The sequence below is a fragment of the Sus scrofa genome, chromosome 2 (genome assembly GCF_054392235.1).
Source record: "Sus scrofa isolate SSC_HxYL_T2T_F1_AM1 chromosome 2, Sscrofa_HxYL_maternal_Yorkshire_Landrace_v2.0, whole genome shotgun sequence".
NCBI lineage: Eukaryota > Metazoa > Chordata > Mammalia > Artiodactyla > Suidae > Sus > Sus scrofa.
The window spans coordinates 83562344-83576182 of NC_139384.1; the positions used below are offsets into that span (position 1 = coordinate 83562344).

The window sequence follows — 13839 nt, forward strand, 5'->3', positions numbered from 1 at the left end:
TTCTCTCAGGGGTGGCCAGCACTGCCTCCTGAGACATTGTTTGCGGGGTCTCTGAGGTGGAACAGAAAGCACCCCAGAGAGAAACCTGCTTGCTTCAGGCATGATTCAGAGGAGGGCAGAGGGAGCCCCAGAAGGAGTGTCCTCTTCCCCCAACAAGCTCGGGGTGGGGGGGTGCACATGCCTTTGAACAGACACCAGTGCAGTGGCCTGTGCACCCCTGTGACCTTGACGGGCATGGTAGGGCTTTGGCCATCAAGCAGCACCTCTTCAGTGCAGATGGTGCCTGCAGCAGGGCCTCCAGAGTTTGCTGCCCCGTAAGCGCCCCTGCCTGATGCTCAGGGTCCCTTCTGTCCCAAGTCCCCAGTTGCCATCAGGAGTGTGGCACACCTTGTCTGCCTGTGCATCCATTCACCTCAGCATTCAGCGTGGATTTCCTGTGTGTCTGTGGGGTGGGCCAGGCACTGGGCCCAGTGCTCGTGGTCAGTGGCATCGGCTGTCCAAGCCTGTCACCCCTGCTGGTCAGCCTGGCTCAGCTCCAAGGGTCAAATGAATCAGAGCAGAGCCGTGAGATCAGCCTGTAACTGCAGTGTGAACACTGCAAAGCCAGCTCTAAAGGCTCTTTGAAATTAACCTAAACTGTGACTTTCGTCCTAGTTTTAAAATATTTCTGAATTGCCAACCATCTTTGGAAATGTAATTCAGTATTTCTCTTCCCAAAAGAAACATCTGGCAACACATCTTCCCCCGCATCCTGTGCTCTCTTACTCTCCTGAGTGTGGTTTTTATGATCCTCTCTTACGGGAGAGATTCCACCAACGCAGGCTCCTGGAAGCCCGTCAGGCTCAGCTCCTTCATACTAACAAGCAGTGAGAGTTGTTTTAATCCTGTTTTTGCCCATGGAGAGCAGTTTGGCTCTCCAACATGAAGGCAGCAGGAAGGGGGCCTTCCCGTTTGATTGGGAATTCTGACTTGGTTTTGTTTCATACCCGAAAATTTGGATTGACAAGGTGTGCTTGTGGTGATGTTTTTGTGTATGATTGAAGGGTTTCTTATATATCCACAGAATTGTGCAGCCATCACCATAATATATTTTAGAATGTTCTTGTCACTCCAAAAAGAGACCCAATCCCTCAAGCAGTCACTCCCCACTTTGTCTTCTGGCAACCGTGAGTCCACTTTCTGTCTCCATGGATTCGCCTGCTCTGGACATTTCATATAAATGAAATCATGCACTGTGGGACCTTTTGGGGTATCTTTCTATTAAGCCTTTACATTTCTTCCAACATGTTTTATAGTTTTCGTTTGTTAAATTTATTCCCAGGTTTTGTTTTTGTTTTTTTTTTTTTTCTCTTTGGTGCTATTGTAAATGGAATTGTTTTCTTAACTTCACTTTTGGATTGTTCACTGCTCGTGTGTGAAAACACACAACTGATGTTTGTGTTTAATCTTGTTCCCTGCAACTGACAAGGGTTTTTTCCTCATGGGTTGGACCTTAGGCACAAAGGCAAGGCTACCTTTGGGGCCCAAAGTGCTGCTGTCCTTGTGCTCTTCTCAGTAGAAACCTGTCCTCTTGGAAACACGGGGCTTTTTGTGCTGGTCCTTCTGGTCAGGGATTTCATTAGACGACCCCTCTCCCCTCCTCCTGCAATGGGCAGGGTCATCACGACACAAGGATTAAAGGATCTGTGTGCCCCAGTGGCTGAGCTGAAAACCATGCCCTGAGCTCCCCAGGAGCCCCTATATTTGTCAGCTCTGTTCCCCGTCAGTCCTGCAGGAAAGCCTGCCTCCTCCTCCTCCTGGGCCTTCCAGTGCTTTCTTCGTGACAAGGTGAAGCTCCCCACACACATCTGGAGAGAGAGCAAGCCTGCTCTCTGCCACCTTTGATCTTTCACCACAGAAAACGCATCTCATCTTCCAGACATCTGCTGGTAGGACAGAGGCTTTTCCTGACTGCGGCCATGTCCTCCTGGAAAGGGAGCCGGGTCCCAGGGACCGTTACTCTGGCTCCCTGACATTCCGCTGGACCCGCAAGGGCAGCACAGTCTCCACCTCTCAGCCCCTGGTAGGCAGCTGGGTAGGTGCCCATGGCTTAACCAGCCCTGCACTCGCCCTCCAGTCTTCTGTTGCCAGCAGTTTTCCCCAGAGCCAGTGCTGCCTGCAGCCCTCTGCCTCCTCCCTGGGCTGCTGTACAGACTAGGGGATTGGTTGGGCTTCTGCTTTGCTGTTTTAAGTCGGAAGTATTTTCCCTAGTTCTCCAGCGCCATGGTCACTGATCCAGACCTGAGTACTCTTCTGCTCCTGTTCCCTCCCAGCTTTGTTGCCCCACCCCAGGCAGGCCTGCTTTTTATCTTTCATCTTATGCTTGTAGAGGAAAAGAGCAGTGGATTCCGGTTGAAGCCGCCAACACTGATCCACGGCCAGGCACCCAGTGCAGGTAGGTGTCCTCCTCTGAGGAGGAGCGTGGAGTGGCTTTCTCGCCACCTTTGCAGCCTCTTTTGTCTGTGCGCTCTGGCCTCTGCTCACTTCCTGACACGGGAGCACTGGGAAGAGCCTGTCAGACCAGGAAGGTTCTCCTGCCTGTGAGCCTGCTGCCCTAAGTAGGCGGCCACAGGGGAGCAGGCGTGACTTGGCGTGGGTCATCTGGGCTCTGTGCCCGGTAGTAGCTCAGTTTGTCAGGCTCTCTCCAGAGTGTTCTGGCCACAGCATGCTGCAACTCTAACCTTGATTAGGGTGTCCAAGATGCAGTGGCTGCTAGTGAGTGGGGCTCAGCGATGGTGCCATTAGGCACATCTGATGCAGCGGGAAGCCCCTGCAGGGCCTGAAGTGTCTTGTGGTCTCTGCCCCATAAGTTTGGCCGAGGGATTTTCTCAACGTGGCATTTTGAGAAGCAGGTGCAAGGGGCCCTGTCTGCACCCCAGGCAGAGTCCTAAACTGACTGGTCAGCTGTGCCTTTGCTGCCTTCCCCTCACCATCTGCACTTGACCCTTGAGGCCTCCACTTGGATAGCTGCCCCTTGGCTCCCTCATAGCATTACTGTGCTCACTGGATTAATTTGAAGACATGATTGGTTGTGTGGGGGTTTCATTTAATCACATATAAAAATAACAAAAGCTAGGATTTTTATGTCGAGCTGTAAAGTAAGTATCTTGGGTTTGTTTTAATGTGCTCCCCTGACATCAAGTGGTTACTGGGGTTAACTTTTCTATAAAGTGCCTGAGAGCCAGTGAGGCGGGGTGGTGTTGCATCTCCCCTTGGCCACATGGTCCAAGGGCCCGAGGCAAGCCAGCCACTCTCTGTTCCCAGGTCTGCCGAGCCAGAAGCCCAAGGAGCAGCAGCGGAGCGTGCTTCGCCCAGCAGTGTTACAAGCTCCTCAGCCAAAGGCACTCTCACAGACCGGTGAGTCACTCGCCCTGGCCCCTGGGCTCCTGGCAGGGAGAACTCTGTTTCACATGGGTGGCTTTGGCCCGCTCTGCTGAATGCACAGGAAGTAAAGAGCACCGGGGACAATCCCTCAAGTCCCCGTGAGCACTGAAGACAGGCAGTTCCACCCACTCCCTGCAGTGCTCAGGGGCATGCTCCGAGCGCACCCTGGCTTCCCGAGAGAGAGCAGCACCTCGCTGAGCTCAGACTCCAGATTTGTCCCTACGTGTTCACAGGCAAAACTCAGCCCTGTGTGTGTGAGAAAGCAGATGGTTGATGAGATGTGCTTTCTCACCTCACCTGCCAACCTGGAGACTGAGCTCTGAAACCATGTTTTCGTTATATCCACACAGGCTGTGGTTTTCCGTTAATCCTTATTTTTTATTTAAATACTAATAAGCTATTCTCTTCCTCTTAATCTTTCTCTCCTGTTCAAGAGCTCTTTATCAGGAGGAGTGCAACATCCTGCCTAGAAAAATAGTTACTGTTTCTGAAGAGTTTTTATTATGTGGGAATTTTTTTTGGTCTGATGCTAAATAGTCAAGGCCAGATTTAAAGTTGTGTGTGTCACATAATTTCAACTATTAAATAGGAAACTGCATAGAATAAGGACTTATTAGTAAAATGTGTTTTGTAAAACTCATAATTCTCCCCCAAATATATTTTCTTTTTTTTTCTTTTTTTCCTCCTAACCGTATCATTTCTAAATACACAGAAAAGCCACATGGTTCTTTGTGGAATAAACAATAAGGAATTCTTGGAGTTCCCATTGTGGCTCAGCAGGTTGAGAACCCGACATAGTGTCTTCAGGATGTGGGTTTGATCCTTGGCCTAGCTCAGTGGGTTATGGATTTGGCCTTGCCGTGAGCTGTAGTGTAGGTTGCACACGTGGCTCGGATCCCGTGTTGGTGTGGCTGTGACTGTGGTATAGGCTGGCAGCTATAGCTCTAATTTGACCCCTAGCCTGGGAACTTCCATGTGCCGTGGGTGTGGCCCTAAAAGGAAAAAAAGGGGGGGGTATGGGAGTCTCACTTTTGTGAGGTTTTAGTTTAGAGTTTCTTTTAACCTAAGAATTTGTGACTTTTAGTCGTGATGCCAGATCATTTCCTTAAAAAAGGAGACATTATACCGTTGGCCAAATGGTAGGAGGGAGCTTGGAAGGTGGTCCAGAGCTACCCTCCGAGGTACCCACTATCTTTTTTCTCCCCACAGTCCCGAGCACCGGCACCAACGGGGTCAGTGTCCCGGCAGACTGCACAGGGGCAGTGACATTGGCCTCACCTGACAACCCCGCCCGGAGAAGTCCATCTGATGAGGTGCCAGCACTTGAGGTCTGTCCGCAGTGGGGCAGGGAGCGCGCACTGCCTGTGTGGCTTCTCAGGGCCTGGCTGAGCCAATGGGCCATCAGCCGCTCTGAGCAGGGTCCGAGCTGGCCTCTGCTAAGGTGTCTGGATTTGCTTAGAGGAATCAATGTGTAACTGCAACTGGCGAAGCTGCCAGACTGCCAGGAACTCCAGGGTTCCCGGAGAAAGGGGCCATAAGCAGGGTTCTGCCTTTGAGGGCCAGATTGCCCAAAATGTGCATCGTTTCCATGCACACGGTCTGTTGGAACCTGGCCAGGGCCTTGGACCACTCTTCTTGGAGAAAGGCGCCCCTCCCTCTCCCACAGCTGAGCGGCTCCTCAAGGGTTCATATACATGTGTGTCTTCTCATGGAAGAAGTGTGCCTGGGGAGTTGGCTCAGAAATCATTGGTTAAAAAAAAAAAAGTCCTTCAGGGCTTCTGGGATTATATAGGCCAGGAGCATGATGTTTTCCAGTAGCACCGCATAGCAGCTGCAAAATAAGGGGCATTTAGTGAAGAGCCTGCATTTGCGGTTGGCAGAGACAGGCTTGAGATCTGAGTTGCAGCAACACGCACCGTGGCCTCCATACACAGAGACAGGTGGCACCTGTGCGTTTATTTCCACTCTCGTTCTTTTCAGCAGATAAGTTGCTGCCTGCAGTCCTACACCCTCCACCTTCCTGCACACCCCTGCTAGGTGTTCTAGTTCGAATGATAGAAATCATCATCTGCAGTTCAGTTTTCAAACGTCCCTGAGCCCCCACCCTCAGACCACAGTTAGTGGAATTGTAAAAGAATCATTTTTGCAACTTACTGCTTCTCAGAGACTAGTGGCCGGGGTCTCCAGGGTGGTGAGTGGGCTTTACAGTTCTGAGCTGGAAGGAGACACCCTCCCCTGCCACAGTGCCCTGGGTGAGGATTGCAATGCCCAGAGCTCTCCCCTCCCTGGAGGGGTATGGCCCTCCCCAGTCCTGGGGTCTCTCCTGTTCGTCCCCCTGCCAGGACCACCCTGAGCAAATGCAGCTGTGTGAGATGGCTCTTGCCTGTCAGGGCGAACATATCCCTTCTTCTCAGTTGTTTTGTTTGCTTGCTTGAACTAGGAGAAAGAGTCCCAGAAAAATGAATCCAGCAATACTTCTGAGGAGGAGAACTGTGAGAAGAAGGAGCAAGTTGCACAGCAGGCATTTGTGTTTGGGCAGAACCTGAGGGACAGAGTTAAGGTATGTAGTCAGGGGGCTGGAGGAGTTATTGATCTAGAGAATCGATCTTACTATGCCTACCCCAGGTTCAGCAGCGGGAAGCTGATTTTCGGGGAAGGGGCCACTGTGTCTGGGGTGGTCCTGTGACTCAGCATCTAGCAGCTGTTTCCATGTGTTGCTGGCTCCTGGCACACACCCTGGCCAGCAGCCTATCCAAGTGTGGGGCTTGACAGCAGCTCCCGGAGGCAGGCTCCCTTGTTCTCCCAGGAGCCAGGGTCAGTGGGGCGACTTAGTCCTGGGAACTGACATTTTTGTAGCAAAGGAAAAAGCAGACATCAGGATCTGATGCTTTTGACATTGCCAGAGAGACTTTTATTTCCTTACTTAAGGGTTTCTCTTTGTCAGCACTAGCAGCACAGAGACCAGATCCTTCTCAGTCTGTCCTGGGCACTGTAGGGTGTTAAGCAGCAGCCCCAACCCCACTCTCCAGATGCCAAGAACACACCTCTCTCTGGCCTCGGTTGTAACAACCCAAAACATCCCCGAATAGTGCTGAATGTTACTGTGGGACCAAATCACCCCCTATTGAGAGCCATCACCTTATTTTTTTCAAGTAGGGCAGGTAGAAAGATACTGTTTTCTCTCCCACAGGAGGCAACAGGATCTGTCACCTCCTGGCTGCCCCCCAGGTGTGTTGGTCTAGTCTGGGGACTTTGAGTTGGGGTGGGGAGCATGTGGCAGTGGCAGGGGATCTGGGTCCACCCCACACACTGGCCCTCTGGGAGATGATTCTCAGCCACATCAGTGCTATTTCCAGGAGCTCATCTGGCAAGAAGCTCTTCTAGAGGCTTTGAGGGACAGTAACAGTGGCTGTGTCTGGGGATATTTGTGGTTGTCACAACAGGGGACAGGTGCCACTAATGATAAGTAAGTAGAGGCCAGAGATGCTGACCAATACCCCCATGGTGACCAGGCCCCTCCCCTGCCCCCTAAAGAACAATCGGGCCCAGGATCAGTGATGCGGAGGATGAGAGCTCCTGAAGTAGGGAAGCGAGTCTCCAGTGGAGAGAAGGCCTCGATCTGCCTGCTTCCTCTTTAGACCTTTTTGTCTAATAGAAGCACAGATGCCCTGAGAGACACACAAATGGGTGTTGACATTGCACAGCTTTAGCCAAAATAACCAGTCCCTTGGGGAGGAGAAAGCAAGAGAAAGGTGGGCCTGGAAATGCACCTGACCTGGGCTGTCAGTCGAGTCTGTTCCTCCCTGCCTTGAGGTTGGGGTGGGAGTCAGGAGTCCAGGGGCTCCACAGCCACATCCCAGCTTCTCCATGGAGGCTGACCTGAAGCCATGATTTCTTAACCCCTAAGCCTCTGACTCCTCACCCAGAACAAGGTCGCTAATACCATATCTCAGCATTCCCAGGAGAATGTATTTAACCAGGCTGTGTGGCAGTTGGCATAAAAGAAGCTTCAAGAAATGATGCTTCTATTTTGTTTATAATAAACTCCTTAAGGGTTTATTATAAACCTTTGTGCCTTAGTGGTAACGAATCCGACTAGTATCCATGAAGACATAGGTTCAATCCCTGGCCCACTCAGTGGGTGAAGGATTCAGAGTTGCCACGAGCTGTGGGGTAGGTCGCAGACGCGACTTGGATCTGGCATTCCTGTGGCTGTGGTGTAGGCTGCCAGCTGCAGCTCCAATTTGACCCCTAACCTGGGAACTTCCATATGCCACAGGTGCAGCCATAAAAAGACAAAAAAATAAACAACTCCTTAAAATATAGAATTTGGAAGTGATCTGTGATCTCTTGGTGCAGAGGCATTGATGAAAATGCCACCAGGCTGCTAGCCTGAGTGTGTTTTGTAAACAAGGTAGAGAAGGCTCCCTGTCGCCTCATGAGCCCACCACACCCCGAGCCTACACATGTAGGTGGGGCTGTGCCATGTGCGCAGTGAGGGCCTGTGCAGGCAGGCTGAGCTCTAGAGATCCAGGAGGAGCCGTCTGTGGTCAATGAGTGTTTCCTCTCTGTCTCCCAGTTAATCAATGAGAACACTGAAGTAGCGGACATGGAGAATGCCGGACACCCCAGTTCAGAAACACCAACTGCCACCAACTACTTCCTTCAGTATATCAGCTCCAGGTGTGTGCCGGGCCTGGCGCCCAGCCTCATGTAGGGTGAGCCTCAGAGGGGCCCATAGTCATCCACTGCCCCTGACCCAGAGTCCAAGAGGGGGTAGCACCTGGGGCAGGGGGCAGATGCTGCCAGAGTCCCTGTCACCTTCCAGCTCCTCTTCTTTCCCACTCTGGGTACAGATGTAGGGGGGCCAGGGGGGTGGGCTTCTGTGCACTCCCAAGGCAGGACCTCACTTCTGTGGGATTGTCTAGCCCAGCCCTCGGAGTGATCTCTGTCACTCAGACTTCGTGCCAGTGGTGGCCCAGCTGCCTCTGGGTGCACCTTAGCCTGGATTAGTGTGCACTGTTGGTTGGCACAGCTGCTAGCAGTGCTCAGCAGCAGCCTGGCTGCTTGGGGTTTCAGAAGGAGGGCGTGTGCCTGCCTATGAGACAGGCCAGCAGAGCAGGTACAGCATGGGCCTCCGCCTCCAGAGGCCTACGTGAACCATGACCTTGCTGCTTGACTGCCTGGCCCCCGGTTAACAGAACACATCAGATACTTTAAGATGTACTTTTTGCACCTCAGCATTTCCCAAATCAGGAGGCATGTACCACCTGTAATGTTTTAAACTGGATGAAATGTGATGGCCACAGCAGCTGCCGTTTGCCAAGGGCTCCCCAAGGGTCATCCTCCTGCATCCACCAGTACTTGGTGTGAGCCAGAGGAGGGGGCCCGAGTGCTGCAGGGACAGCCCGCTGCCGAGAGACGTAGGGGAAGATGGGCATCTGATGGTGCCCGTGCTCACTCAGTGCCAAGCAGTGGGAGCTGAGGGTCCATGTTTTTCACCTGGTGCAGCCTGGCATGGAGGCCTGTGGGTCCCTGTCCCTGGCATGCCAGGTTCATGCTTCAAGGCTGAGCAGTGCCTCGACTGGGCTTTCCATGCTGCGTGTGTAGCTCTTGCCCACTCTGACCATGTGCGTGCACATGGTGTATACAGGCATACATACTGTTCTGCCCTGTTCCTCTCGACACCCCACATTCATGGCACATCTCCTCTTCAGTTTAGAGAATTCAACCAATAGTGCCGACGCCGCCAGCAGCAAGTTTATATTTGGCCAGAACATGAGTGAACGCGTGTTGGTGAGTGGGCCCTGTGGGGGCTGTCCTTCCTGGGATACAAAGGCTGTTAGAATCTCTCCCAGGTCACGGGAATGTGGGGTGTGTCTGCGGCATTTCTCCCATGACATTAGGATGCTTTCTTTGCAAGTAAGAGGAAGACGGCCCAGCTCAGACTCAGCTTAAACGGGGCAAGGTGGTCAGTGCTAATGGCCCAGGGAGGCTCTGCAGGAGCCAGTGTCACACTTCCTGTCTCCTCATCCTAAGATGGGCTTCGCGTGAGTCATGGGCCATGCTTCCTCCCAGCCAAGGGCAACTGTGGCGAGAGCCATGTGTCCAAAGTCCTCATCTGTGTGCTGTTGGGACCACCCTGAGCCACCTCTGAGGCCAAGGGAAGTCAACTCCTCCTTGACCATGAGGCTGCAGCCCTGAGTGAGGAATGGGTACAGTGGCCTTGGAGGACCCCCCCCCCCAGTGTCCCCTGTGTCTCTTGCACTCCTGATACACACCACAGCTATGGCACATGGGTGATCTTTGCCTGTCTCCCAGTGCCAGAGAGCCTGGCCAGCCCAGGATGGGCTCCTGGAGTTGTTTACCTGCTTCCTTATTTCTGTTCCTTTTCTTGCCCAATGATATGCACACAGCCCCACTGTGTCCATTGTGAAAGTTCCTGCCACCTTGGCCTCATTCAGTTACCTTAGGGAGCCTCCTGTTTCTTGTCTCAAGTGTCAGCACTGTTTTTTCATTGCAATGAAGTAGTCAAAGAAGGTTAGCTGATGGTGGCTCAAGGTTAGCTGATGGCAGGTCACCCGGTGATGCCACAGAAGCCCCATTTGGGGATTCCAAGGGCAGTTCGTGAACGATGTACAGGGCGGGTCTGTGAGAGCGGGAGCTGCCTGTGTTGTGAGGGTGGCAAGCAGGCACTTTCTGATGATGCTTGAGGAGTGGAGATGGGACTGGGGCTGGGTGGTTCCCAAAGCTGCGGAGGAGAAGCCACTGTTGGCAGAAAGAAGTCCTCTGCCCAGGCAAGGATGTGCCAAGAGCTACCATTGCAGCAGAGGGGCTTCCCGCTCCACAGCGGTTGGCCTACCAGGACCACCCAAACATGCCCTCCTTCTGTGCCTCCGCTTCCCTGCAGAGTCCGCCCAAACTAAACGAGGTCAGTTCCGATGCCAACAGAGAAACCATAGCTGCTGAGTCTGGGTCCGAGTCCTCGTCCCAAGAGGCCACCCCTGAGAAAGGTAGGCCTCGTTCCTGCCCCATCCTGGGAGAGGACCACCTCACTGTGAAAGGCTACGCCCTGGGAGCTGGGCGGGAAGGGCACAGTGCTGCCTAGTGACCAGGGATGGGGATAGAGGTGGTTGTCACCCCTTCTTCACCCTGAAGCAGCAGAGGGCAGTTTCTCTTCGGCGCCCTCTCAGAAGTCTCTTGCTGTCTTCTGTCCTCTGCTGAGTGGGAGAGTCAGAAATCCGGAGCCCCACTGCCCGCTCCCAAATGCTCTCCTTGCAGCTTCCCAGGCAGAGTTACGTGGTGTGTTTCTGAGGTCCTCACCAAGGCGTGACTGCAGGGGGGTGACTGGCACCCTTGAGGCCAGCGCCAACCCTTTTTGAGGTACACCCTCTCCCCCCCACCAAATAAATAGTCAATGTCGTTTAGCTAATAACGTTGCAGAGTCCCTGGCCGAGTCGGCAGCCGCCTACACAAAGGCAACGGCGCGGAAGTGTTTGCTGGAAAAAGTGGAGGTGATCACCGGGGAGGAGGCAGAGAGCAACGTGTTGCAGGTGAGGCGGGTGGCCCGGCCAGCTCCCCGCAGAAGCAACAGCTGGGCTGTGACCCAGCCTTTGGGGCCTTATGGGGACTTCAGTAGAGAGCTTAGCGAGAGCCAGTGGACCTCTTGTATTGCCTTGTTTTAGAGCAAAGGGATCTGTTTTGAGGCATTCTCAATAGTTCAGAGACTTATAAAGACTGTAACAAACACCTTCTCTTACCACCCAGAGAGAGCAGCTGTGACGATTTGTCACAGTGGGACTGTGTTCATTTATTGGGGAAAAAAGTCACAGATGCCACGCAGCTTTCTCGCACTCTTGCCCCCATCTTCCTCCCCTCCCCTCCTGGGGCAGCGTGTCCAGGGTGCTGGGCCTCCTTCACCTGCCCTTTGTCCCCTCACACGTACCTGTGTGTGTGTGTGTCTATAAACTACGTATATATAGCATTGAGGAGTTTTCAGTGGTATTTCTTTTCCTCTCTCACAGTTTTTTTTAATCTGTCCATGTGGAGAGATACTGACTTAGAAAGATCTGCAAACTTTTTCTGTAAAGGGCCGCATGTGGTCTCTTCATTTGTTTTTTAATGTGTAACAGCTTTGTTGAAATACAATTCACATACTATGAAATCCACAAGCATACAGTTCGACGGTTTTTAGTGTATTCAGAGTTGTGCAAATGTCACAATTTAGAACACTTTTATCCCCCGTAAAAGAAACCCTGTCCCCATTACCAGTCACTCCCCAGCCCCCTCCCCCAGCAACCACGAATCCACTTTCTGTCTCTGTGGCTTGGCCTGTTGTAGATGTTTTCTATGAATGGGCATCATAGACTCTATGGCCTTTTGTGTCTGGCTTCTCTTACTAAGCACCATGTTTTCAGGCTCCTCCGTGTTGTCAGTGCTTCGCTCCTTTTCACGGCTGAATAACTTTCCACTGCATAGATGGCACCACATTTGTTCATCCATTCACCTGTTGATGGACACTGGGTTTGTTTCCACTTCGGGGGTATTAAGAATGATGCTGCTATGGACATTCATGTACAGATTTCTGTGTGAACACATTTCATTTCTGCTGGATAGATACTTAGGAGTGGAATATCTGGACTCCGGTAACTCCATGTTCAACATTTCAAATAACTGATTTTATTTTAAAAAAAAAAAAAAAAAAAAAAAGACCAAAAAAAACACAGCAACTGCACCCTTTTCCATTCCCCTCAGCAAGGTGTGAGGGTCCTGATTTGTGCACATCCTCCTCAGAACCTGTCTCTGTGGTTATAACCATCCTCATGGGGGTGAAGTGCTATCTCATTGTGGTTTTGATTTGCATTTCCCTCATGATTAGAATTCTAGCTCCAGGGCAGGACAGAAAACTAGCTAAGGGCCAGGTGTTGACCCAGGTGTTCACACAGGTTTGGTGCAGGCTCCCAGGGTCCAGCTGCCCAGCCAGGGTCCCTGCTCACCTGGAGGGCTGCCTTGTGTTCCAGATCCAGTGTAAGCTGTTTGTCTTTGACAAGACCTCACAGTCGTGGGTGGAGCGAGGCCGGGGGCTACTCAGACTCAATGACATGGCATCGACCGACGACGGGACGTTACAGTCCCGACTAGGTGAGCTGCAGCCGGGGGGTTGGGGGTAGGGGGGAGCAGAGCTTCTGAGGCCTCAAAGGGGAGGTGCACCCCCAGCCCTCAGCCTGCAGGACCTGGCCTGACCCAGCGGCATCAGCTGCCAGCCATTGGGATTCTCCTTCTGAATGTGAAAATGGATGAGGGGCTTTGGCAGTGTTCTCACTTGTTTCCTGATAAAAGTGCCAGTTTTTTTGTACTAGAAAGGAAAAGGAAGAAATCAAACAGCAGCTAAAATCTCTGTATAAAGGGGAAAATCTCCACAAAGAATGTTCTGGCGGTCCATTCCTGTTCTGTGGGTCTTTTTAAGGATTATGTCTCTTGCTCTCTTTACTTGCTGTTTTGTGAGCATCCTGTGTCTTTGTTAAATGTTTCTTAAAGTGCAGCCTTTTTAAAAGATTTCTGAGTTAACATTCTGTTGACAGTGAATGTTTTTAACCATTCTCCGTTGGTGGACATTTAAGTTGTTCCTCATTTTTTTCACCTGTAAATAACATTGCTGGGGCTTGCCTCTACCTGAACCTTAATCTCAGGAGTGTGCTTGTTACTGAAGTGGATGTGCGTGTGAGTGTGTTTATGTACACACCCATGTATGCATATTTGAAGAAAATCTGCCTCTGTGAGTGTGTATATGTGAAACGTGTGTGTTCATCTTTTTTTTTTAAACCCTCCCAAATTAAAGTTGTCCTCCGGCCTTTACAAAAACATCAGTTCTTGGCCAGGGCATAGCTCACATTGTGTTCTTTAAGCAGCTCAGGATCACTGAGCCCAGCAGCACTGGGCTCGGGATCGTCTCAAGACTGGAACAGAAATGAAAGCGGCCCTTCTATTTGGGCACATTCTTTTTCCCTGTAGACATCCCTCACTTTCTCCTCATTTTTTCTCCTGGAAGTGTGCAAGCGTACATGGACAGAGAGCACAGGATTTCAAGCCCCGCAGCTCATGGCGCTCATCCTCAGCCACGAGCCTGTTACCAGCCTCATAGCTACACTCTCCCTTCCCTCATCGATCCATCCCAGGCACACTTCCCTTTCACCCCACACAGGCCTTGGTCCTTGTCACAGACATTCTCCAGGGCCCCCTCAGAGGCAGGCAGCTCCAAGGGCTCAGGGTGGTCACCAGGGGATCTGGTCAGTTGGAGCCCGGAGTTGGGGGGAAAGCTTCCAGCCCTATCCACGTTTCCCAGTGGGGAGAGCTGGGCTGTCAGGAAGGTGAGGGGTCAATGTGTGCAGAGTTGGCACCTGAACAGAGTAGGCAGGA

The 13839-nt window shown here is 52.0% G+C and overlaps 1 protein-coding gene across 27 annotated transcripts in view; it reads left to right on the forward strand.

The window, feature by feature from the left end:
• RANBP3 (RAN binding protein 3) overlaps window positions 1-13839 on the forward strand; it is a 60180-nt gene that overhangs the window by 43739 nt on the left and 2602 nt on the right. For 12 of the 27 annotated variants that reach the window (XM_085013195.1, XM_085013190.1, XM_085013182.1 and 9 more), the window contains 9 exons: window positions 2369-2434; window positions 3304-3396; window positions 4633-4751; window positions 5864-5983; window positions 8003-8106; window positions 9141-9219; window positions 10334-10436; window positions 10852-10976; window positions 12444-12564. In XM_085013195.1, the coding sequence (XP_084869321.1) occupies window positions 2369-2434; window positions 3304-3396; window positions 4633-4751; window positions 5864-5983; window positions 8003-8106; window positions 9141-9219; window positions 10334-10436; window positions 10852-10976; window positions 12444-12564 (930 nt within the window). Of the gene's footprint in view, window positions 1-2368; window positions 2435-3303; window positions 3397-4632; window positions 4752-5863; window positions 5984-6613; window positions 6652-8002; window positions 8107-9140; window positions 9220-10333; window positions 10437-10851; window positions 10977-12443; window positions 12565-13839 lie in introns of all 27 variants that reach the window. The other 15 variants (XM_085013196.1, XM_085013193.1, XM_085013183.1 and 12 more) reach the window with 3 other exon arrangements.